At 46.3% G+C, this 26,500-nt stretch overlaps 1 protein-coding gene across 5 annotated transcripts; it reads right to left on the reverse strand.

Annotated features, from left to right (window-relative positions):
- Window positions 1-8,438: 8,438 nt before the first annotated feature.
- UBTF (upstream binding transcription factor) lies at window positions 8,439-23,207 on the reverse strand. Of its 5 annotated transcripts, none has more exons than XM_075846016.1 (20): window positions 23,031-23,207; window positions 18,757-18,853; window positions 18,474-18,649; window positions 18,023-18,106; window positions 17,610-17,765; window positions 17,373-17,437; window positions 17,172-17,292; window positions 16,985-17,095; window positions 16,575-16,702; window positions 16,117-16,258; window positions 13,629-13,670; window positions 13,458-13,541; window positions 13,148-13,279; window positions 12,951-13,061; window positions 12,727-12,815; window positions 12,183-12,372; window positions 11,961-12,008; window positions 11,784-11,852; window positions 11,349-11,471; window positions 8,439-11,261 (listed from the first exon to the last, which is right to left on the reverse strand). In XM_075846016.1, the coding sequence occupies exons 2-20, from the start codon at window positions 18,812-18,814 to the stop codon at window positions 11,148-11,150; spliced, it is 2,043 nt and encodes a 680-aa protein (XP_075702131.1). In that variant the 5' UTR covers window positions 18,815-18,853; window positions 23,031-23,207; the 3' UTR covers window positions 8,439-11,147. The 5 variants fall into 5 exon arrangements, with proteins under 5 accessions (XP_075702131.1, XP_075702129.1, XP_075702128.1 ...); XM_075846014.1 differs by lacking the exon at window positions 23,031-23,207 and adding an exon at window positions 22,352-22,713; XM_075846013.1 differs by lacking the exon at window positions 23,031-23,207 and adding an exon at window positions 22,078-22,271.
- Window positions 23,208-26,500: the final 3,293 nt, after the last annotated feature.

Here is a 26,500-nt window from a genome sequence, read left to right on the forward strand (position 1 = left end):
TGGCTCAGCAGACAGTATCACACATGATAGGATTAGATACATTGGCTCAGCGGACAGTATCACACATGATAGGATTAGATACAATAAATAAGCAGGCAGTATCAAACATGATAGGATTAGATACATTAAATCAGCAGGCAGTATCACACCTGTAAAGTTTAGATACATAAAATGCTGCTGTAGTAGCGGATATAGAGGCTTCATACTTCAGCCGCTTTCTATACAGAAGCTTCCAGAACATTTAACCCCTGCACTTCCTTCCTCAGGGCGCTGACGTCGTCTCCCTACTTTGCAGCTTTTCTTAGCCACGTTCCTACATGATAGGATTAGATATAGGGCTCAGCAGACCGTATCACACATGATAGGATTAGATATAGGGCTCAGCAGACAGTATCACACATGATAGGATTAGATACAGTGGCTCAGCAGATAGTATCACACATGATAGGATTAGATACAGTGGCTCAGCAGACAGTATCACACATGATTGGATTAGATATAAGGCTCAGCAGACAGTATCACACATGATTGGATTAGATATAGGGCTCAGCAGACAGTATCACACATGATTGGATTAGATACAGTGGCTCAGCAGACAGTATCACACATGATAGGATTAGATACATTAGCTCAGCAGACAGTATCACACATGATAGGATTAGATACAGTGGCTCAGCAGACAGTATCACACATGATAGGATTAGATACAGTGGCTCAGCAGACAGTATCACACATGATAGGATTAGATACAGTGGCTGAGCAGACAGTATCACACATGATTGGATTAGATACAGTGGCTCAGCACACAGTATCACACATGATAGGATTAGATACAGTAGCTCAGCAGACAGTATCACACATGATAGGATTAGATACAGTGGCTCAGTAGACAGTATCACACATGATAGGATTAGATACAGGACTCAGCAGACAGTATCACACATGATAGGATTAGATACAGTGGCTCAGTAGACAGTATCACACATGATAGGATTAGATACAGTGGCTCAGCAGACAGTACCACACATGATAGGATTAGATACAGTGGCTCAGTAGACAGTATCACACATGATAGGATTAGATACAGGGCCCAGCTCGCTGACATTGCGGCTCCAGCGCTGGACCCAGGAAAAGTAAGATGCTTTTTGTGTGTTACTAATTATCTTTGTCTTTGTGTTTTTCTACAAGTTCAGATGTTGGACTACGTCGGATTCGAGGACTACTTTGATAACAGAATTTTTTAGTCTCAATAAAATGGTTAATGAGGGTTGTGTGTGGGATTTTTATTTCAATCAAATATTTTTTCTATTTCTATGTCTTTGTATTTGTCTAAACATTATTACTTATTAATGGCTGCTGGCTGATTGACAGCGTTCATTACTAAGGCGGGGCTTATTGTTAGCCAGTGCAGAGGCTAACAGTAACCCCCATTATTACCCCGATACCCATCGCCACCAGGGGTGCCGGGAAGAGCTGGGTACAATCCAGTACCCGACCATCTGTAGTGATGGTTGGGCACTGGCAAAGTCGCAGGCTGGTATTGTTAGGCTGGGAAAGCCCAAAAACAGTGGCCCTTCCCACCCTGGTAATGCTAGGCTGCTGCTATGTTGTATCTGTCACCCTATAGATGAGAGTCTATGGAGGGATGCGTGAAGCGTGAATAAATAGGACATGTCCTATTTTCTCACGAACCCTTTACACGGTCCGTTGAAACAACGCCCGTGTGAACGGCCACATTGAATTATATAGGTCCGTGTGACGGCCGTTGTTTCAACGGTCGACACACAGACGTTTAACATGTTCGTGTGAATAAGGCCTAAGGCGGTTGTAATAAAGTTTAAAAAAAATACAAAGACGTAGAAAAAACAGGTTTATTGAAATAAAAAAAAAACACACAACCCTCGTTAACCATTTTATCGATAACAAAAAAAGCCGTCATCGAAGTAGCCCTCGAATGCAACTTAGTCCAACGACCGAACCGTTGAAAAAACACAAACACAAAAAAAACAACATTATTATGGGCATGTTCACATCACCGCTGCCCTTGACTGCACTATTGGTTGCGTCAAGAACAACGGAAACCTTTAGCAACGTTTCCGTCACCATGGAGATCAATGGTGAGGGAAACGGAAGCTGAGGTTTCAGTTTGCCTTTCCGTTGAGGGGTTACCCGACAGAAACCTCCGACGGAACCCCTCAATGGAAGGGCAACGGTGATGTGAACACCGCCAAACACATATGGTAGGCTTAGATACAGGGCCCATGTGCATGTGTGTTACTGTTTGTTGGACACTGTATCTATGACTAAGGGCCTGTTCAGACTGAGTAATTTGACGAGCTTTTGGAGCGCATACCGCTCCGCAAAACTCGTCAAAAACTGGCCGAAAATGCCACCCATTGATTTCAATGGGAGGCGGGGGCGGTTTTCTCCCGCGAGCGGTAAAACCGCCTCACGGGAGAAAGAATGAACATGCCCCATCTTTGCGCGTTTACGCCTCTGACCTACCATTGACATCAATGGGAGGCAGAGAGATCGTATTTCGCTGAGTTTTTTGCCCGTAGCACTCAATGGCCGCGGGCGAAAAACACAGCGAAAAACGCGGCAAACGACGTGCAGGAAGGACAAAATCTGCCTCAAAATTTTCCTCCTGCAAAAAACTCTGTGTGAACACAGCCTAAGGTAGGCTTAGATACAGGGTACAGCAGACAGTAATCTTAGAGTATGGCTTAAAAGGGGTTGTTCACTCCCAAAACATTGATGGCCTTTCCTCAGGATAGGCCATCAATAGCTGATGGGTCGGTGTCCGACTCCCGGGACCCCCAGACAATCAGCTATTTTGAAGGGGGAGCAGCCGCTCGTACGAGTGCTGCTTCCCCTTCACTTCCCTTACTTCATCACACTGTGAATTGCTGACACGTCTGTGTCGGCGATTCAGTGTGGGGAAAGTGACCGGAATGAAGGGGAAGTAGCTCTTGTACGATCGCTGCACCCCCTTCAAAATAGCTGATTGTCTGGGGGTCCCGGGAGTCGGACCCCGACCCATCAGCTCCAGCAGACAGGGATATAAAACTTACCCTCCTCTTTGGCCACAGCGGAGGCCCTCACTCCATCCAGGATCGGGATGTTGCGCACAGCGCATATCGTTGTGACCTCAGGACCGCCGCTGCGCTCCGGAAGCAGGAATGTAAGTACTGTCAGTTACTATAGTAATGGGGGCCCGTGTAGTTTATTACATAGGCCCCGGTTACTATAGTAACTTTTCATTGATGTGGTACGGGGGGCCGCGGGTCCCCCTGGCTTCGGGGCCCGGTTGCAATTGGGACCGCTGCGACCCCTATAGTTACGCCACTGTATATACTGGAGGATGATACACGTTTTTACTAAGTTTAAAGGGGTATTACGGTTAGAACAAGTAACCCCCTATCCATTTTAGTTTAAAGGAGTTTTAACTGTGCAAAAACCCTCTACATATGTAGTATCGCCGTAATCGTACCGACCCATAGAATAAAGGTAACATGTTATTTATGCCGTACAGTGAACAGTGTGAATTTTAAAACGCATAGAACAATGGCGGAATTTCACGTTTTTTTTCTATTCCCCGCCAAAAAAAAGTTAAGAAAAGTTAATCAAAAAATGGTATGTACCCCAAAATGGTGCCATTACAAAGTACAACTAATCCCAAAAAGAAAAAGTCCTCTTACAGCTATGTCGATGGAAAAATAAAGTTAGAGCTTTTTGAAAGCGACTATAGAAAAAACAAAAAATAGCTTGGTCATTTGGGCTTAAATTGGCTGGTCACTAAGGGGTTAAAGGGGTATTCCCAAAATCTGAAATTAGCACCTATCCAGAGGTCCCATGGATCATGAGAACAGGGGTCCCGAACCCCCAGATCCTCCTCACTGTGGGTGGAGCTTGAATGGAGTGAAGGCCGAGCATGCGCTCACCGCTCCATTCACTGTTTATGAGAGTCACGTAAACATCCGAGCGCCAGTCTCACAATCGGTGGGGGTCTGAGCGGTGGGATGCCCAGTGATCATAAAATGAACACCTATTGTGTTGATAGGTGATAATTTAGGATTTTGGGAAAAGCCCTTTAAGGCCCTGTTCACACAGAGTTTTTTTGCAGGAGGAAAAATCTGCGAAAGAATTTTGAGGCAGATTTTACCCTGGCGGCTCTCTCGTTGCTGGGTTTTTTGGCCGCTGCGATTGAGCGCTGCGGGCAAAAAATGCAGCGAAAACGGCTTTCTCTGCCTCCCATTGATGTCAATGGGAGGTCAGAGACGGAAACGCTTCAAGAAAGAGCATGACGCCTCTTTTTCCCGCGAGCGTTTTTTTCCGCTAGCGAGAAAAAGAACACCTCCGCCTCCCATTGGAATCAATGACATGCATTTTCAAATGTTTTTTTGGCAGGGTTCCTGACGCAGCTTACACGTCAAAAAAAGCACCAAAAAACTGTGTGTGAACTAGGCCTAACTTTCCTCCTTAGGCTCTATTCACATTAAGTTAGAGGCGTATCTCTGACGTACGCAGTTATACCACACACAGCCCAAAGAGAAGTATGGCGCCATTTCTTGAAGATAGCAGCCATGTTTTTGTAATCTCATACAGCCCCTATAAACTCCCAATTAGATCTATGGAGAGGAACAGCGTATGCTCATCCTGCTCTCCAGCAGAGAATGAGGATTTGGGGTCCCTCGTTCTCAACAACAGTGGGGGTCACGAAGATCAGACCGCCACGTAACTCACTTATATGACCCGTCCGATGGATAGCAATCGCATATTAAATGACTGAAAATATCGTTAAGATCAGAGATATTGTAGCTCATTTATCAAAACTGGTGCAAATAAAAGCGCAGGAGTTGTCCATAGCAACCAGTCAGATTCCACCTTTCATTTTGCAGAGGTCCTTTGGAGAATAAAAGCAGACACGTAATTGGTTGCCGTTGGTAACTACTTCAGTTTTTCCTCTGCACCATTTTTTTTTTGTATCTATGACAACTGCTGGTCAGACAAAGGATGTTGCTTTCCTTCCTCTGCTATATGGAATATCCTTTACATCCTCTGATATATAGACAGCTTCTATATAAACTAGCTGTATAGCGCCCCTGTATAAACTATTTCCGGCCCCCCTACATCAAAGCCAGTCCTAGTTCTGTCCTTGACCCCATTGATACTACGTGGCTTATCTTGCAGGTCTGGACTAGAAACAAACTGACAGACAATCAGAATTTTTGGACTACTGGGTGCTGCTGGATTAATGGAATTTTACTGCACCCCTTATGGAAGCACAAACCCCACTAAAAATTATCAACTGAAAAAATACAGACAACAGTTTCTTTGGATAAAAATGGCCACAGTGTTTATTAAGGGTAACATAAGATAAAATAATTAGAAGAGAATAACCATGAATAATAAAATTTAAATATTTAGACCAATAAAAGCCAAGTCCGCATTAGTGGGTGACAAACTGGCTGCTTGACCACGACGAACTGCTTCTTTTATATCCCATTTTCCCGCCTTTGGGATTTTGAATGACCAATCAGCTGACCTTGTCCAGAAATCTTCCTGGAGATCGAAACTACCAGAACGTGCTCATGCACTGTATAGCTGAGCTAGGTCCAATCAGCTGGGACCAAAGCATAAACTGCCCGGAGACAGAAACATCTGGAAACTGTCTCATGCCTCCAGCACAGCTTACACAGGGGACACCAAGATGGTAAGTACCATTCTAATATAAGGACAATAATGGAAATAAAGAGGGAAGGGGGGAAAGAAAAACGTACCAAACCAACATACTATTTTTATTAAAACCTTATGGGGGCCGTGCGACCATGTTTCCCAAAGGCAATAGCCCCTGACATTATGTATGAATAGGGCAGAAGGTGGCGCTCAAGCTCACAAACAGCAATTCCCCTGCCCACACGGTAAACACATATGGCTTCTTCACGAAATTATACAACGTGCCATTGTTCTTTTTAAATGAAGGGCAGATATTCGTGCCTGGGGTAAGACCATGATGGAGGAGGGGGAGCGTATTGGTTTGGGTAGAATTCTAATTTTGCCTTTGTTTTTAACTTTGTGCTGCAATCGAGAACAATAACGGCTTTCTTAGCTTCTGACAAATACCTTTATGTCGACAGGAGGACCCTACAACCTATGTAGCGCTATTGTTTACTACGCACAGGATTTCAGAACGTATAGGACACCCTTGGGAGAGCTGACAGCGAAAACGTAAGTTGGGGTCCTGTGGTGGTGGGCTTTATGAGGTGTTTTTGGAACCATACAGCGTCCTGTGCAGGCACTATTTGGGTATGTTCGCACGGCCTACTTTCAGATGTAATGGAGGCGTTTTACGCCTCAAATTACGCCTGAAAAGACGGCTGCAAACATCTGCCCATTGCTTGCAATGGGTCTTACGATGTTCTGTGCAGACGAGGTGTAATTTTACGCGTTACTGTCAAAAGACGGCATGTAAAATTACGCCCGCGTCAAAGAAGTGCAGGAAACTTCTTGGGACATATTTGGAGCAGTTTTTCATAGACTCCAATGAAGAACAGCTCCAATTATGTCCGTAATGGACGCCGCAAAAAACACGTGCACTTGTAAAAACGTCTGAAATTCAGCTGTTTTCTCCTGAAACCAGCTCCGTAATTTAAGCCGTATTTTGCGCTGTCGTGTGAACATACCCTCAGGGTACACAGGGCGGACACACGGAGTAAAAGAACGAAGCGTATCCGAGCTGGTCGACCGCAGGGAATTTCAGACAAAAAAAACGTACCAAATTGTGGTGTCGTTTTTCACCTGGAATGTCTGCTGCGGAAATCCTGCAATATTTTTTTTTTTATATGCTTACCATGGTGATTCGTCTCTCTGATGTCCTGCAGCCCTGGGATGACGTTTTATCCCATGTGACCGCTACAGCCTGTGATTGGCTGCAGTGTTTACATGGGATCATCGTCATCCCCAAGAGGCCGGCCTGGACGAAGAAACGACTTCTGGGTAAGATTTTTTTTTTCCTGAGTTGCGATTTTTGCGGCGGAATCTCAGCTTTTCCGCCACAAAATTCACAACATCTGCTATTTGTTTCGGGCCTTACCTCCCAACTGAATTCAATAGGGAAATAGCCGCAAAAAAAACAAAAAGGGATTATATTATAGCGGCGAATAGTTGACACGTTGCGGATTAAAACAAATGCACCGCAGGTCAATTTCTGAGCGTTTTTTGCGCTGATCATTTTCGCAGAGCGTGGATTACATTCGTTCAAATCTCATCCATTCTGCTGCTACTGTATTGTCCTGCGGATTTTCCGCAGCAAAATCTGCAGTATTTACGCGACGTGTGAACGGAGGATGTATATGCTTAACTAATGGTACGGTCATTTATATATATGTTTGTGAGACGTTTTTGAGCCTGTATTTTTATATTCACCCACCAGGGAATTAGGGCTGTTTTCTTAGTACTTTTTACCTTTCAGCATATGTATTTTGCATTACTTATGACCGTCTATACCTTGATCCTCGACGACCACCACCTCAGTCTTTTATGTGTTGTAAGGGTATGTGCACACACACTAATTACGTCCGTAATTGACGGACGTATTTCGGCCGCAAGTCCCGGACCGAACACAGTGCAGGGAGCCGGGCTCCTAGCATCATACTTATATACGACGCTAGGAGTCCCTGCCTCTCTGCAGGACAACTGTCCCGTACTGTAATCATGTTTTCAGTACGGGACAGTAGTTCCACGGAGAGGCAGGGACTCCTAGCATCGTACATAAGTATGATGCTAGGAGCCCGGCTCCCTGCACTGTGTTCGGTCCGGTACTTGCGGCCGAAATACGTCTGTCAATTACGGACGTAATTAGTGTGTGTGCACATACCCTAATTGTTTTTACTGAGACAGTTGCGGTCTATTCAGATTCAATAAAGATATATATTGCATTAATATGCAATGGACTACTATATAAATCGTGGTATACATTTATCGGTATACCATGTTATGTACTAAAGCCCCATGTACACGAACGTATCTTTGCGGCCGCAATTCACCCGCAAACCTGTGGGTGAATTGCGGCCCTATTAATTTCAATGGGCCCATGCACACAACCATGGTTTCCACGGTCCGTGCATGGCCCAGGAGCCTGGACCGCAAAAAGAACTGACGCGTCTTATTACAGCCGTATTTTGCGGTCCAGGCTCATAGAAATGAATGCACACGGCCATGTGCACGGCCCGCGGGTGACACTCCGCAGCCGTCTGACCCGAAAACCACGGCCATGTGCACATGGCTACAGTCGCGTGCATGAGGCCTTAAGGGACATCGGTTTAATTGCGACCTGTAGATCTTTAGAAGCAGGATGCTCAGATTGCACTATAGGAAATGCAAAACCCAAAATTGGACCAAAATGTTATATAGAACGAAAAAAATAAAAAAACAGGACACCAATCCCTAACTTTTGTTTTATTTTATTTTTTTTCCAGAGTACTTAACAGAAAATTCACCCCCCGCCCTTCCCCCTTTTTGTACAAAACAAAAATAATGAGAACGCACATAATTTTTTTAAACTGTCTACACTAAACCAATGAAATCGGTTACAAAACACATTTTTTTTTTTTTTTTTTAATTTTCAAATTTAAACTACAAAAAAAGCATCTGTGTTGTCCAGATAGGAAAAAAGGTCTTAGGGCCTGTTCGCATCACCGTTCCGGGGTTCTGTCGGGTGAACCCCGCAACGGAAAGTAAAAGCACAGCTTCCGTTTCAGTCACCATTGATCTCAGTGGTGACGGAAACATCGCTAATGCTTTCCGTTCGTCACCATTCCGGCAGGTTTCCGACGAAATAGCGCAGTCGACTTCGCTATTGATTCCGTCGGAAAACCGGAAACCTTCCGGAATGGTGACGAGCGGAAAGCATTAGCGATGTTTCAGTCACCATTGAGATCAAACTGTGCTTTCACTTTCCGTTGCGGGGTTCACCCGACGGAAACCTCCGACGGAACCCCGGAACGGAAATGAACGGTGATGTGAACAGGCCCTTACTTTGTTTTTTTCGTAACGCACCTCGACATCATATTTTGTTTTATAGTGCTAAAAATGCACAAAAATGTTTTGCCTCTCACCATGCGTTCAACTCGCACAGTAAGAATCTACGTTTCCCCCAAAAAGAGAAAAAAAATAAAAAAATTACAAAGTTACTCATAGGGTTTTTTGTTTCTTAAAACAGACTCCCACCCAAAATAAGGAAAAACAATATGGCGGTCGGAGGGGTGAAAAAAAGTCTAACTCAACAATAACACACTAAAACAGGCTGGATAAAATACCTTTAAAAAAAGAAAGAAAAAAAAAAATTTACCCCATATATTTACTATTCTCAGTGTATGAGAAGTTAGTTGGAATACGCCTATGTCAGCTGAAATAACACCAATCATTAATATATCGTAGAGGCAGCCATTTTGTTCTCCAAAGCCTCACTATGACTGGCACAAGTAACAAAATGGCCACCCCCTGTAGACAACAGGTGCACTTTACTTCACATATGTAACATGTTGTTTGCAGCATGTATTTGGAATCTGAATCCCTTGCTTTCCTGCTGACAGGGCATATACTAACCTGAAAATGGGCTCAGAAAATAAGCCCAAAAGGTAAACGAAAAAACCAGGCGAGATAGTCCTCACTTCCAGGCGTGTTTTGCCATTAAAGACTTTCAGGCGTGACACCCTGAACTAAATATCCTCCCATTTTGTGTATACAGCTTCTATGCAGATCTGTCTCCGTGGTAACAGACAACGAAAACCCTGTGTAGTCTGATCCTCCAGTCATACTCCCTTCCATCTGTCCCCTTACTTTTACTTCTTCCTAATCTTCCAAATGTATGTTAGGAAGACAGGGACTGATGGAAGAGGGTATGACTGCAGGATCACCCTTGTTGTTGGTTACCATGGGGATGCCTAGGTATGCATGGGAGCTGTAGACACAAAATAATTGGATATTTTTAATGAAAACGTTTTTGCAGTTGCTTTATTTTTAATCTTGAAGCAAAAAATAATAATTTACATTTGGTTGCAAAGTTGGAAATAGCTTTTAAGGAAGGCCTGTCAACTCTCCTGACATGTCTGTTTTAGTAAATACTTCCCCATGAAATTATAATTCTAGAGCAGCTTTTCTTAAAACTCTGCATTGTGCCGTTCCTCAGTTATTCCTCCTAGAAATGTATGAATAAATGTACAAATGGGTGTTACCATTTCGGGGGCGTGCCTCTACATGGTCTGACAATGTGAGCTCTGATTGGACATTGTCAGTCCATATAGGGACACACCCCCAACTGGTAACTTGCAGTTGGAAATGTATTTATACATTTGCAGGTGGAATAACAGAGGACCGGTACAATACAGAGTTCTAAGAAAAGATGCACCAGAATTGTTATTTAATGTGGAATACAAGTATTTACTAAAACAGACATGTCCGTTGAGGCGACCGGTCCTTCATATATCACGTGACATAAGTGGATGTGGCCTCATTGACAACATGTCAAAGGCGAAACAAGTGTAAATGGAGAGTGAGGCAAAACACACCGAGACGAGGGAGGATAAAATACTACGCAGCTCAGTGCATACTAGTATAATAGACCGGGAGCAATGCAGGAATATGAGAGACAGGCTGAGTACAGAAGAAAAGCAAGGGCTCAGATGTCAAGTCAGGGACGGGATTCCTCAAACAAAGTAAACGAAATACAAAAACAAAAGTCAGTCTGGGAAAGAGACAATTGAAAAGCGTTGTATTCCCTCCCAGGTCAAAACGTGGGCGTGACGTAAAAGGTTCACGGTGCCAAAACAGACTGTACAGCATAGCCTATATATGGTGACAAGTCGCCCTATGAGACCATTAAAGCCCTGAAGACGTTATAACCCCATGCACAGAGAAGGCAGCCATTTTGTATTCTTTCCAAATAGAATGCAGCCCATCACTAACACAGAGGAGCCACATGAATAGTGCTTCGGGGCATAAAATGGCTGCCTTCACTTTGTGTTTTCGTGAATTTCCTCGTAAATTGGAAAGTTTCATGTTAGAATCGAACGTAGGGTACAGGTGCCCTTGAAATAGGTCAGCTCTGCCTCCTTAACCCCCTCTTCACAGTTGGCAGTTCCTCTTCAGTTAGAGTCAGAATCCGAAGAGTCTGCCGAAGAGGAAGATGAAGAACTGGAGCCGGATTCATTATCTTCATCCTCTTCTTCATCGTCATCATCTTCTTCTCCATCTTCATTCTGCAGAACAACAGAAGGGTTATAATGAGAAATAGGCGTGATGTGCATGGGCACTGCTCGATAAGTAGCCCTGTATGGTTGTCTCACCTCTTCAGCATCGTCACTGTCATCTTCACTGCTGGAAGAGGAATCTCCATCATCGGAGGACTCCTCTTTATCCTCTTCTTCATCCTCGTCGTCATCTTCATCCTCCTCCTCATCCTCTTCCTCCTGAAAAAGAAAATATATAGAAAAAGAGTAGCTCAGTTATGCTGGTCACAAGCATTCTGGTCACATCCTAGACTTGGTCCGAGGTCTACCTAAAGCCTACATGACAACATCTACCTAGATAGCAGCATTCTAGATCTTCAGAGAATGTCTTCAATCTAGACATCTGGGAACTATAAAACGCAAGGCTAACATATTCCACCCAAACCCCTGGACTTCTAAGTCTAGTTGAAGAAAAGGTTCTCAAAACGTAATGAAGACCTCAAAATTCTATCATTCTACCATCTTTTGGGCACCACCATGATAATCACTTACTGATTTGCACAGAACTACTGGCTTGGATTTTGGACTGGGTGCTTTGAGTTTTGTTGTACTCTTGCGCTTCTGTAAAAAAAAATACATATTTAGAAAAATGGCGTTACAAATGTTTATTTATGGTTCAACACTTCACAACGAAGCAAAACCCAACTAATCCATACAGCAAAAACTTACATTGGAATTCTGCTCTTTGTACGCTGCCCGGTCCTGAGATGACAAACCCTAGAAACCAAAAACAACAATAAAATTATCCCTAGGCATACTACAAGGATAGGTATGGTCCACCACTATCCAGGGCCAAAGGAGGACCCTTTAACCTTGTAAGGACATGGCGTCTCAATGTATGGCCCAATGTAGACCTAGCCTTAGATTATATTTCACCAGTAAAGAAATCACCTTCATCCATGTTTCAAGTTGCACACGATAGATTCTCTGCTGATCTTCTGCCAGCTTCTTGTAATAGTCCTTCTGATTGAGGGAAATCCGCTGCCAGCGGCTACCAATTTCCACCATGCGCTCTTTCAGTGGGAGATGATTTAGCTCTCCGTTAGAGAGAAGTTCCTGCGAGAATTTCTGATAACCATTCCTAGATTTAAAAACAAAACGACGGAGCATGAGAACTAAATTTATGGACATGGGTCTGTTCAATTTCAATGGATGCTTTGAGATCTACAAACTAGAGAGCAGCACCGGATCTGGCTCTCTGGGGGCCTGACCATGTTAGATTTGAGGACCCTAAAGTAACACATGAGAATTGACTGCCCAAAACAGATGAAGGAAGAAACCTGGGACTAGTACATAGCGTACACCAGAGATCTTCAACTTTTGGATCTATAGCGGGTGTGAAGTTCCAGCACCTAGTAAGCCGTGACAGCCGCAAGCATCAAAACAACTGGAGACGGAGAGCCATGTGTTGAAGAACTCTTGTTTACACACTTACATTGGGGCTTTTTTGGGTTCGCCTAGGAACTTCATCTTCTTTACAGGGCCCGCAGTGGCTGGAGCAGACCTCATGTCACTTAGTTCTCTCTGAGAAGAAAAACAAACATGGCCGTCTGTCTAACATTTGTCAAAAAAGAACAAGTCTCACTCTACGAACCCAGTGTCATACCATCTACAGGAGGCTTTATAAGATCCTCCATTACTTTTTTTTTTTCTATTCACCTCATATCGTTTCTGATCCTCAGCTGCTTTTTTAATCCACATGATCTTCTCCTTCTTCTCCATGCTCAGCCAAGTGGACTCCATGCCCTTGAGGGCTTTGGCTCTGTCATTCTAAAATGTAATGTATCTTATGGTAAGAACAAACAGCCCATAAGGGTCACTGGGCTTCAACACTTTTGACCAATTCCCCTTCTTACCTTAAACCGGGCAAGGTAGTCTCCAATCACACTCTGTTGCCAGATTTCTTCAGCCGTTTTTGGGGTCTCAGGGAGTTTTCCCCGCTCTTCGGCAGCCTTCTTCCTCTCTGCCAGAGTAGGTCTGCTCCTGGCCTATCAAGAAAAGCAAACGATATGATATAATATATAACCCGAGAGTGAGAAAAGTTATAATGATTGTGTTGTGACCATGACTAAACCCTAAAAAGAAAAAAAAAAAAAAAACACTTAGAAATGCCAGGAACAGAAAAGGTCAAAGACCAGCCACATTCATAGCATGCTGAGCAGTCACCTTCGATGCTTGGGTGCCTTTCTTGTGCACGCCCACCATCTTTTCTTCTGTAAGAACCCTCTGCTGTTCCTCTTCTGGGAGGCTCTAGACAAGCAAAACGAATAAGAAATTAGCAACTTGCTCCAGTGCCCTTCCTTCGTCAATGTCCAACACCGCCAGTAATGGACTCGCCTCAAGAAAACGGATTAAATTCACTTCATAGTCCTTCTTTCTCTGCAAAAATAAAATGAAGAACGTTGGTTTTATAAAGAGATGCAATATTTAAATCACAATTATATGGTGACACTATTAAATAGTACGTACACCTTTAAAGGGAATGTGTCACTAGAATTTTTTTTTTAGTTAAACAGTTCGTATATAAATGATTACACATTGTTAGAATTTTTTCACAAGTCAGGAAATATTATAAATTAGATTCTAACTTCTAACATCTCCATGTGCTGGTCACTAGAGGGAGCAATTCCCAAAATTGCAGCATTGGCATGTGGTAAAGCAACCTCATTGCTTTATGCTGCAAAATGGGAGAAGACACACTCAGTGCCAGGAGAAAGGAGGGGGTCGAATGTTCAAACCTCCTATACGGTGTGCCGCCATTTTTTGAGCGAATGCACAGTGTAGGAGGATTAGATACAGCGGTTATAACACGAACATACACAAACATGACTTACCTACTCCTGCCGCCGCCGCTCCCAGTCCTTGCTTCAGAACATATGGACGGAAGCCGCGACCGGAAGTAGTCATCTTACTGTCCGGCCGCGGCTTCCAGTCCACATGAAAATGGCGCCAGATGTCGCACTGCCAAAGACCTTCCATTTGGACTGTGTGGGAGCGGCGCATGTGCCGTTCCCACACAGGCGGCGTACACCATAGTGAATGGAACGGCTCCCGTTCGCATTTACTATGGGGATGTATGTGCCGTATTTCTTCTCTGTATGTGTCGTTAATCGACACATACAGAGATGGAAAAAAAAATGGCAGCCCCCATAAAGTAAGTCATAAAAAAGTAAAACACAAATAAATAAAATGTACTTTAATAACATACCCCAAAAATTTTTTTCGTGACACCTTCCCTTTAAGCACCCTATTAGTAAATTCTGAATTAAAAGGGGGTCCATCTTTCATGACCCCATCCATTAGCCAGAGTGCAGTTAAGAAAAATGTCTCTCGCTCAAGATGACCCGACATGTCCGAGCATTACAGAGACATCACATTGATTTCATTGAGCACCGTGTAATGCTTCATTTCCCATATGGAGGCGCTGTGGGGAAATTGAGCACTTGTTGGCAGATTCGCTACAGATTACACAGCTGATCACTAGGGGTCTAGGCAGTGGAACACCCTGTGATTAGCTTATCGTTAGGGGACCCTTCTAATGAAAAGGGATTGTCCAAAGCGGATTACCTCTTTAAGTGTTCTCGATACCTTTAAGTAAATAAGGCTCAAGTAATAAAGAGCATATAAAGGGGGTTCATAGAACGCTCGTTGCCGATAATTTACCTGTGTAAACAGGGGAACGATCAGCAGATGACCGAGCAAACGCTCGATCATCTGCTGGTCGAATCGTCTTAAAAAATAGTGAAATATTATCGTTGTCGGCAGCACATCTCCCTGTGTAAATACATAGTTACATATAGTTACATAGTTAGTACGGCTGAAAAAAGACACATGTCCATCAAGTTCAACCAAGGGAAGGGAAATGATAATACATGATAATGGGGACGAGCGATCGGAGTGCTCGTCCCCACCCGGGTCCATAAAACCCGCGCCATAGACTATTTACTGTGAGGGTTTTAGCTTGCTCACCAGTGCGATCGGGCAGCTGAATGTCGGGTCTCCGGCAGTCAGTGACTGCCGGGGACCCTGAGGAGAGGATAGAAGCAGCTTTTGCTGCTTCGGTCTTCTCCAATCTCTTTTATGCAGCGCTGAATGATCGCTGTGTATAGGAACGGAGGCAGCGGCCGCACCGATGTCTCTATTGGTCCCAATGATCATGTGACTGGTGCTGTGCAGCCCCAGTTACAGTGGAAAAACATGGTGTGAAAGAAAGAAAAAAAATATATAAAAGTCCCCCAAAGGTCTTTTCTGACCTTTGAGGGACGGACCATAATAATAATAAAATAAAAGTAAAGTAAAGCACAAAAAAAATAATAATAATAATATATACACATATTACCCACCCCAAAAAAGTCCCCCCGCCAATCATTGTCGTAACGCTAGCCCTGACCCAATTACCCTAATATAGACATGTAATATATTACAATTTACGGTAGACAATGACGATCACCAATAAAAGGTCTATTTTAGGGTAAAACTATATTACCCCAAAAAAAAGCTTATTTTTTTTTACTAGTATTTTCAAACTTTAAGCCTAAAAATTCTAAAATAGCAAAAAGGATGTGTAAAAAAAAAAAAAATGATACAAAAAACCCCAAAAACCTGAATCGTCTATGGAAAAAACATTGTGTCGCTAGCTCAACAAATAAAAAAGTTATAGCCATTTGACTAACACGTGCTAAAAATGGCTAAAGGGTGTCTGGTCCTGAAGGATCAAAATAGCCCAGTCCTGAACTGGTTAAGGCTCCAGAGATCTATGTACATGTGCTATCCATAGAGCAGCCTCTATGTACCATATATACCATGGCGATGATAAATACAGTACCTGGTCACACTTCTTTTGGTAAGCATCTTTTTCCTTCGGAGAGAGCAGCTTCCACTGCTGACTGCAGAGGACCATGCGCTCTGTGCTGGGGACATCCTTCATGTTGGCCATTAGCTCTGCACAATACATGGAGTAGCTGTTTCTGGAGGTACAAACATCATTCAGTTAGATGACATTCAGGCAGAGCTGTTCTACAGCTTCTACAATGTCCCCATTTCTAGACATAGTTCCAACCATCTGGTCTACAGCAATCTTTCAAGTCTTCCAAAAATAGCGCTACACTCGTCCATAGGCTGTATTTGAAATTGCAACTCAGCCCCCTTACTTTGACTGGCTGTTACTGGAAGAGGCAACCCAACATCTATGTATTTACAGATTCTAGTCTATAGATCATAAGTGTAACCTGTGGCTCAGGACACCACCAGAAACTCTGATGAATGGGATGGAGAACGACTTACGGAGGTGGTTTAGTTGGCCGTCCATCAAATTTGTCTTTAAGCTGGCGCTCGGCCTTGGTAAGAGTGGATTTAATGGCGCCCTCTTCAGAAATTTCGGGGTGTTTCTGGATGTAGTCCCGCATTGTGTCCTATGGGGGTTGAGACAAGATGTTAATAAAGAAGATGATTGTCAATACTATGTCACGATTATACCGGGGCAGCGCCCCATTCATCATAGGAACCCACTAACTGTCCCTTTAAGAGTTCATCAGGCAGCCTAAAGAAGCATGCATCCGCCCTGACCCCTTAGAAACTGGCCTCTGTTAGGACTTCAAGGAACTGTGTCATGTGAACCCTTAGCGGGTTGTATGAGGAGGCAAAAGTATCAGCTAAACCCATTAAATTAAATGCTGGGAGTGAAAGTTCATCACCTCATATTGCTTGCGATATTCCAGTGCTTTATGGATCCATTTTAGACGCTTCTTATCCGAAAGTTGAGACCATTGCTTTCCCAAAGAGTCTTTCACCTCCTTTGTAGCGGCCTGGAATCATAGAAGCAGTGTGACTCTCTGACATACTCCACCAAGAACAAGCAAGCTTGGAGGCTCTTGCACTTACGTCAGGCTTTAATTTAAGGTAGATCTTCTTCTCATGGTTGTACCACAGCTGTTGAGGGGTCTTGGGTTTTTCGGGAATGTCAGATTTCTTTGAAGCTGGCATGAGATCTGGGTACTCCTCTCTGTGAACATAAAAGACGACTCAATTGAAGCAACTAATGATAAAGACTTAATCATCAGTAGATATGGCTACATGACCCACCTGAATTTCGCCATGTTCTTCTTAAAATCTTCCCTCTCATTCTGGAAATCCTGAAGATATTTTGACTGAAAAGGAAACAGGATGGACATATTGGGTCAAACTACACAGAATCAAACTCATTCCTGTTCTGTTGTTAGCTCTTCAAGGTTTCTCCGCTCTACCTACTCCACTTCACCACCTATCTTCTCATCTAGGAATCCAATTTGTGCCCAAAATACCGTCTTCTCATAACTTTACCTTCTTTTTATCTGTTAACTCTTTATACTTTTTGGACAGGATCTTGGTTAGGTCCAGGTTGCTCATCTCTGGATGAAGCTTTGCATATTTTGCCCTCTTCTCCATGAAGAAGCGGAAATAGGGTGTGAGGGGCTTCTTGGGAAATTGTGGGTGTGTCTAAAAAAAAGTAATATGAAAGGACAACAAGCTGGTGAATATGACTAGAATTTTGGTCAAGTCACCTTCAGTACAGAGTTTGAGGACCTTTCTGTGATTGCTTTGGCTCATGGCCTCACATGGCTGTTTAGAGTTGGAAAATTAAATCATGAGCTGAATCATCATGTATGTGTGACGGATGTACTACCCACCAGCACGGAGCGCCAAGCTAAGACTATCCCAATAAGCCCACAATAGCCACAAGCAGCGCTACTGACCTTCAGTTTCTTCCCTTTATATGGATGCCTCACAAGTTCTTCTGCATCTTGAAGAAGTTCTGTGAGAGTCCGGAACTTCCTGACCTAAAAGAAATACAGGGTTAGCAAAAAAGTTGGTTAGTAAATTTCTTCCAGATAACATACTAACAAGTTCGACGAGCATTGCTCCAGAAAATACAGGATGTTTAGTTCATAAAAAAGGTGGGCGACTATGACCATGATCACCGATGAAGTTCTCAAGCTTTCCCAGACTCCTGGAGACACCTTTGTGTCAAACTATTCTTCTGTCCAACCACTGGTATTATAGGAGGTCATGTAGTGGGGGTAATAGTGCCCTCAGCTTGAGGACTACTAGAAGAAGTGTACCATCGTCTTGGATACTGGTAGCCTCCGTGATGTTGGAAGCTTCTAATGGATAGGTGGCACGCCAAGGGAATTAAGCACATCTCACCACAGTTGCGATCTCTAGCCACTTTTGATGACACATGTCCCCTGTATAGGTCTTGAAGGCCAGCTTATTCCAGTCCAGATGAGACTCTGTGGTTTTGTATTTTAAATGGTCCAGGGCGGGCATGTTGGTCTTCATGCTTTCCAGGAGAATAACCATGTCCTCTTGAGGCCAGTTATCTGTGAAGGAACAGACACAAAGTATGTATTGAGGCTGGACAGGACAGTCTTCCTGTAGAGAACTGTAGGACAAGCCGAGGGTCAAAGCCAAAGCCCACTCTCCTTACCTTGATCACTTGGGGCAGTCATGGTGTTTGTTTCTTCGTTGCCTGCTGCTCCGTTCATTCTCTGCCAGGTAGATACTTAGCACCCGTCCAGGAGACACTAAAATGGAAGATGCCAGGTTAGGAGGGGGGGGGGGGTGTATTAACGGCAATTTGGGCATATTACAAACACTATCTACATGTACCAACCCAAGTAATATGGAGGACCTACCACCCTCCATCATAGGACAGGGCTCCCTCTGCAGGTTACACCTAGGAACGTCTATGTAGTACACCATTCATCTACATGTAACAGAATATATGACATTATGTGTGGGGTGCACTGTGTTTTCAGGGGCTATTGGCTCAATGACCTTGGCTCTGCTGGCTGCCAATGAACATTGTTATACAAGGGGTGTATTCGGTACCAGACAATGATAGGAGTGATTATCAGTCATGTTTTACAAGGGGTAGGTGGGTTTTCAAGGACCTTTCATGGTGAAATATCTTGTCCCAATGAGAACTTCTATCAGAAATGCTTGGAGATCTCCAACAAGCTGGATATGCCATTGTTTTCTCAGGAGATGGAAGGACTGGAAGTTGGCGGCACAACAGAAAGTCTGATAACAGAAGAGATGTCCGACATCTGGCACACATGAGATAGTGTGGCCAACAGTTGTCAGCCTTGATGCCCCCAATAACAAGCATGGAATAGAATGTAAATGCACAAACTCACAGCTCATTGCACCCAACCCTGAATAACGGATCCAGTATGTCTACAATATAGAGATTCAGGGCTGCATCATGTCAGCTACAAGTACCTATAGGATATACAGTGGGTCATAAGTATGTGCCCCCTGCTCCATCAGACATCGATAGAATATCGGTGTCTCTATAATATACAGTGGGTGCAGTGAGGTATAAGTATGTGCCCCCTCCTCCGGTATCTCTATATTGTAGAGTGGGTGCAGTGAGGTATAAGTATGTGCCCCCCTGCTCCGGTATCTCTATATTGTACAGTGGGTGTAGTGGGGTATAAGTATGTGCCCCCCTCCTCCGGTATCTCTATATTGTAGAGTGGGTGCAGTGAGGTATAAGTATGTGCCCCCTCCTCCAGTATCTCTATATTGTACAGTGGGTGCAGTGAGGTATAAGTATGTGCCCCCTCCTCCGGTATCTATATTGTACAGTGGGTGCAGTGAGGTATAAGTATGTGCCCCCCTCCTCCAGTATATCATTATTGTACAGTGGGTGTAGTGGGGTATAAGTATGTGCCCCCTCCTCCGGTATCTTTATATTGTAGAGTGGGTGCAGTGAGGTATAAGTATGTGCCCCCCTCCTCCAGTATCTTTATATTGTACAGTGGGTGCAGTGAGGTATAAGTATGTGCCCCCCATTCTCCGGTATCTCTATATTGTACAGTGGGTGCAGTGAGGTATAAGTATGTGCCCCCCTCCTCCGGTATCTCTATATTGTACAGTGAGGTATAAGTATGTGCCCCCTCCTCCGGTATCTCTATTATACAGTGGGTGCAGTGAGGTATAAGTATGTGCACCCCTCCTCCGGTATCTCTATATTGTACAGTGAGGTATAAGTATGTGCCGCCTCCTCCGGTATCTCTATATTGTACAGTGAGGTATAAGTATTTGCCCCCTCCTTCGGTGTATCTACATTGTACAGTGAGGTATAAGTATGTGCCCCCCTCCTCCGGTATCTCGTGGGTGCAGTGAGGTATAAGTATGAACCCCCTCCTCCAGCATCTCTATATTGTACAGTGGATTTAGTGAGGTAGAAGTATGTGTCCCCTCCTCCGGTATCTCTATATTATACATTGGTTGCAGTGAGGTATAAGTATGTGCCCCCCTCCTCCAGTATCTCTATATTGTAGAGTGGGTGCAGTGAGGTATAAGTATGTGCCCCCTCCTCCAGTATCTCTATATTGTAGAGTGGGTGCAGTGAGATATAAGTATGTGCCCCCCTCCTCCGGTATCGCAATATTGTACAGTGGGTGAAGTGAGGTAGAAGTTTGTGCCCCCCTCCTCCGGTATCTATATTGTACAGTGGGTGCAGGGAGGTCGCATTGGCTGTAGATTTCCTGGGGAACCCCCTCTCTACAAGGACAGCCTGAGGTCAGTCTTCTCCGCCTGCAGGGGGCTCCCGTCGCCTCTTCCCTTAGTACCCGCCCAGTACCGGGAGGAGACGGGATCCGGAACACAACAGCACGGGGCGGATCTCAAATCTACTGACCGCAGACGGTGCGCATAGCGCCGGAGATCGTCCTATGAATCTCCCTCTGAACCCCCGGATCGCCGTACACTGCCCGCCCGTGTTCCCCACCTCCTCCTGCCGGTCACCTGATCCGGGTTTTTAGCCTGGGGGGAGATGACCAGCCTGATCCCGAAGTCCTGGCTCATGACGCAGCAGACAGCGGCACATCCCATAATCTCCACCCGATCTATCCTCCCCGGCAGCTCGGCTCCGAGCAGACATCCAACGCACCGGAGCCCCTTATAGAGTCACCCCGAAACCAGCGACGCGTCCCCGGGGACAATGTAACCGGCCGCCCCCGCCCAATCTCCTCCACCACTCACCCAGTGACCCTTCTGCTGACTATGTCGAGCGCGTCCCCAGCCGCGCACCACGTGTCCCCTCCGGAAACCCTGCACCGGACGACCCTCGTGTCTCCCCGGCTCACCTGCACTGCGGTCCGAGCTGAGCGACCTCGTGGTACCGGAGTCCCCTCCTCTCCCGGAGCTGCTGCTCGTTGTAATGAGACGCGCTGCTCCCGGTTCTCTGCTGTGGGTCCTCCGACCTTCTTGTTCTCCCCCAGCTGCTCGGCCTCACCTTCCGGCCGCAGGGAGGAGGAGGAGCCGCCGGAGACTCGCAGGAGAGCGACCTCACCAGACCCAGCGCGGAACTAGCAGCCTGGCCGAGAAAAACAAGAGGCTCCCGAGGCAGAAGCTGCAGGAGGAGGAGGGGAGACGCCGACCGCAGGGAGCGATAATCCGCTCTTGTCCATAGTAATGTGATCAGATCTTTACCGTCCAACAATAAATAATGTCCCTACTGATCGATCTAAGATCGCCCGATTCATGATAAAAACAAATTCATCGTGTGAGCGGAAAGAGGCGGGAAGTGTACCCGGAAAATGTGCAGGAAAGCCGGGTAAGAGCAAGCGACTACACCCGGTCTCTGGAGGTGATCTCGATGATCACGTCTCCCCGGCTCCCAGCAGCGGTCACCCCACCCTGCCATGTGTGGAAGCCCCCGAAGCACGCGGTGTTCTGCGAATCATCCGTCCAGTTCTCCCCGGATCCCAGAGCCGGCGGCGCCCTCCGAACTTACCCGCTGCTCGTCTTCTCCAAGGACAAAAGGCGCTGCTGGAGCTCAACGTCCGGATCTCGGAGACAAAGCAGCTGCAGCAGCCCCTGGGTAATGGCGAGAGCTCCGGGGGAGGGGGGGCGCTGCCTGCTCCTTCTCCCCGCCCAGCGTCGCTGCAGCAGGAGCGGGCAGAAAGAGCGTGGGGAGCCGCCTCCTCCTCTCGCCGCAGCCGCGTCTCCCTTACACTGCCCGGCAGGGGGGCCCCGCAGGCTCCGGGTGGGGGTGTCCCGGTTCTCACCTGTGTGCGCTATGCGGATCTTCGTGCTCTAGTACCGGGGAGCGGCGTTTGAATGATGGCCAGATCTGTAGCGCTGGCCTCGGGCGTGGACTCGTCTCAGTCCCCGCAGAGAGCTGCACTTCCCCCGCCTCCACCGCTCTCCGTGCCTGCACTGCCTTCCAATCAGCCGGGCGCCCTCCGTCCTCGCCCCGTCACAGGCTCCAGCTGCTGCCCAGCTCCCTCCCTTTCTCTCACCGCCCGCCTCACAGTCATCCATCCATCCAAGCAGCCGCCATGTACAGGGGAGACCCTGGATCACTGCACAGACAGGACGGGGCACGGAGCCGGGCAGCACACCCGGCTCTATGTATAGTGGGCACGCAGCTTGTTATCACATCCAACTCCATGTACAGGGGACACAGCGGGCATCATATGCATCACACCCGGCTCTATGTACAGGGGCATCACATCCAGCACACCCGGCTCCATGTACAGGGGCATCACATCCAGCACACCCGGCTCCATGTACAGGGGCATCACACCCGGCTCTATGTACAGGGCAGACACCGGCACGGAGCCGGGCATTACATCCAGCACACGCGGCTCTATGTACAGCGGGAACGGAGCCGGGCATTACATCCAGCTCTATGTACAGGGGCATCATATCCAGTATATCCGGCTTCATGTACAGGGCACACACCAGGCAGGGGCCGGACATCACATCCAGCACATAGCTAACAGGACTTCTTTATTATTATAGGACCGGTCCTGTCAGCCGCCGCCTCCCGGTTTCCTCTCCTTTCCCTCGGTCTCGGCTCCACCTTTTACTGCTGGAAGCGTCAGAGAGGCGGTGACGGGAGGAGACAATAACCGGATGAGGGCGCTGTAACCGTGATGATCACACTGTGCCCCTGCCACCCTGCACTGCCCCCATCACTACTGGCTGCCAGCTCCGCGCAGTGACGTGTGCCAGGCTGCCTCCTCTACAGCGCAGTCTACACGGAGGGGAGAAGCTGGGCGCCCCCACATGGCTAAGTTTGTTAATTACAGTCTTGCTAGCATTTTTTTTTAATCCACAGTGCCCCCATAACAGTGTCAGGTCAGTGTCCTGATATCAGTGCTAGCCAGGGTGCCCCATAATATTGTCAGATCAGTGTCCCGATAGCAGTGCTAGCCACAGTGCCCCCCACAACAGTGTCAGGTCAGTGTCCCGATATCCGTGCGAGCCACGGTGCCCCCATAACCGTGTCAGATCAGTGTCCCGATATCAGTGCTAGCACGGTGCTCCCATAACAGTGTCAGGTCAGTGTCCCGATATCAGTGCTAGCCACAGTGCCGCCATAACAGTGTTGGACATGATCAGGACGGGTTTTCAGCCTAAACATGAACGTTTCCATTTACTGACAGTAAGCAGAGATATTAAAAATGCAGAAAAATTGATACACAAAGTGTATTTGAAAGCTGCAGAACTTTTCATTATGTTATAATTCATTAATGTTAGATCAGTGCTGGTCACATATGGATGGCCCCTTCAATGCAGTAGAAACATGGCGAGTCTCCTCCATGTGGCGGTCTCTGGTACTGCAATGGGGCTGTGCTGCAGTACCAGCTACAGGCACATGTACATGGAAGGCGCTGTGTCATGTTCTGCAGTGAATGCCTGTGGCTCCCTCATTCTGCTGATCTGTCATTGGATTCTCACCAGTCACAACTTGATGGCCTAGAACACAGTAATAAACATCCAGATAATATCTATATACTAAGTATATGTATTCTATACCGTATATATAACCCGGACCATATGTTATTCCCATCACCCCATTATTTCTTGCCCTTCTCGCTGCTGACAGCCCCCCCCCCCATCAATGTATTGCAGCCTACAAGCTCCGCCCATTCAGGAACTTTCCTTACTGTGCTTGTGCAGCGCCATCTGGGGGCCGCACACAGTATTCCAATACATAAAATGAATAGTCAGAATTGAAAAAAAATCTATAAGAATACTGAAACAAAAAGTGTAGCACAGACAAGAAATACCCTGCTATGCCCCTCAGGCTTCCTCCAAAACAGCAGAACATAATGTGAACAGAGCGTATTTGGTGCCAAGCTGTTGCATTGTTCGGTATGGAGAAGAACCTATGGAGAGCTTGGCAATTCCGTGTACAGTATCATTGCTATCACCAGGGGCACATGCCCTGGGTCTCCTGAAGCCACAGATCACCATGTTCAATTGTTTCACTGTAGCCAGTGCCCTAGGTATCCTCAAAGTGTCCCACAGTCAGTGGCACTGCAACAGCAAGCTGTACCATCCACTTATCCCTTTACACTTGAATATATATTCCTGTTTTCTTGTGGCATTCTATTTGTGCTTTTGGTACACCTTCCCCCCAGTAGTCACGGCAGTGTTCCCCTTTTTACTTCCAGTAGTCACAGCAGTGTTCCCCTTTTTACTTCCAGTAGTCACAGCAGAGTTCCCCTTCTCACTTCCAGTAGTAACAGCAGTGTTCCCCTTCTCTCTTCCAGTAATCACAGCAGTGTTCCCTTTCTCACTTCCAGTAATCACAGCAGTGTTCCCCTTCTCACTTCCAGTAGTCACAGCAGTGTTCCCCTTCTCTATTCCAGTAGTCACAGCAGTGTTCCCCTTCTCACTTCCAGTAGTCACAGCAGTGTTACCCTTCTCACTTCCAGTAGTCACAGCAGTGTTCCCCTTCTCTATTCCAGTAGTCACAGCAGTGTTCCCCTTCTCTCTTCCAGTAATCACAGCAGTGTTCTCCTTCTCACTTCCAGTAGTCACAGCAGTGTTCCCCTTCTCTCTTCCAGTAGTCACAGCAGTGTTCCCCTTCTCTCTTCCAGTAGTCACAGCAGTGTGCCCCTTCCCACTTCCAGTAGTCACAGCAGTGTTCCCCTTCTCTCTTCCAGTAGTCAGAGCAGTGTTCCCCTTCTCACTTCCAGTAGTAACAGCAGTATTCCCCTTCTTTCTTCCAGTAATCACAGCAGTGTTCCCCTTCCCACTTCCAGTAGTCACAGCAGTGTTCCCCTTCTCACTTCCAGTAGTCACAGCAGTGTTCCCCTTCTCTCTTCCAGTAGTCACAGCAGTGTTCCCCTTCTCTCTTCCAGTAGTCACAGCAGTGTTCCCCTTCTCACTTCCAGTAGTCACCGCAGTGTTCCCCTTCTCTCTTCCAGTAGTCACCGCAGTGTTCCCCTTCTCTCTTCCAGTAGTCACAGCAGTGTTCCCCTTCTCTCTTCCAGTAGTCACAGCAGTGTTCCCCTTCTCTCTTCCAGTAGTAACAGCAGTGTTCCCCTTCTCTCTTCCAGTAATCACAGCAGTGTTCCCCTTCCCACTTCCAGTAGTCACAGCAGTGTTCCCCTTCTCTCTTCCAGTAGTCACAGCAGTGTTCCCCTTCTCACTTCCAGTAGTCACAGCAGTGTTCCCCTTCTCACTTTCAGTAGTCACAGCAGTGTTCCCCTTCTCACTTCCAGTAGTCACAGCAGTGTTCCCCTTCTCTCTTCCAGTAGTCACAGCAGTGTTCCCCTTCTCTCTTCCAGTAGTCACAGCAGTGTTCCCCTTCTCACTTCCAGTAGTCACAGCAATGTTCCCCTTCTCTCTTCCAGTAGTAACAGCAGTGTTCCCCTTCTCTCTTCCAGTAATCACAGCAGTGTTCCCCTTCTCACTTCCAGTAGTCACAGCAGTGTTCCCCTTCTCTCTTCCAGTAGTCACAGCAGTGTTCCCCTTCTCTCTTCCAGTAGTCACAGCAGTGTTCCCCTTCTCACTTCCAGTAGTCACAGCAGTGTTCCCCTTCTCTCTTCCAGTAGTAACAGCAGTGTTCCCCTTCTCTCTTCCAGTAGTCACAGCAGTGTTCCCCTTCCCACTTCCAGTAGTCACAGCAGTGTTCCCCTTCTCACTTTCAGTAGTCACAGCAGTGTTCCCCTTCTCTCTTCCAGTAATCACAGCAGTGTTCCCCTTCTCACTTCCAGTAGTCACAGCAGTGTTCCCCTTCTCACTTCCAGTAGTCACAGCAGTGTTCCCCTTCTCACTTCCAGTAGTCACAGCAGTGTTCCTCTTCTCTCTTCCAGTAATCACAGCAGTGTTCCCCTTCTCTCCTCCAGTAGTCACAGCAGTGTTCCCCTTCTCTCATCCAGTAGTCACAGCAGTGTTCCCCTTCTCTCTTCCAG

Source organism: Rhinoderma darwinii, chromosome 13, assembly GCF_050947455.1.
Source record: "Rhinoderma darwinii isolate aRhiDar2 chromosome 13, aRhiDar2.hap1, whole genome shotgun sequence".
Classification (NCBI taxonomy): domain Eukaryota; kingdom Metazoa; phylum Chordata; class Amphibia; order Anura; family Rhinodermatidae; genus Rhinoderma; species Rhinoderma darwinii.

Coding starts and splice junctions, on each gene's coding strand:
- UBTF (XM_075846016.1), bottom strand. CDS start 18,814: ATGAACGGAGCAGCAGGCAACGAAGAAACAAACACCATGACTGCCCCA. Junction 13,542..13,628: donor ATTTAATCCGTTTTCTTGAG/GCGAGTCCATTA, acceptor TTGCTTGTCTAG/AGCCTCCCAGAAGAGGAACA. Junction 13,280..13,457: donor AAGGCACCCAAGCATCGAAG/GTGACTGCTCAG, acceptor TTTTCTTGATAG/GCCAGGAGCAGACCTACTCT.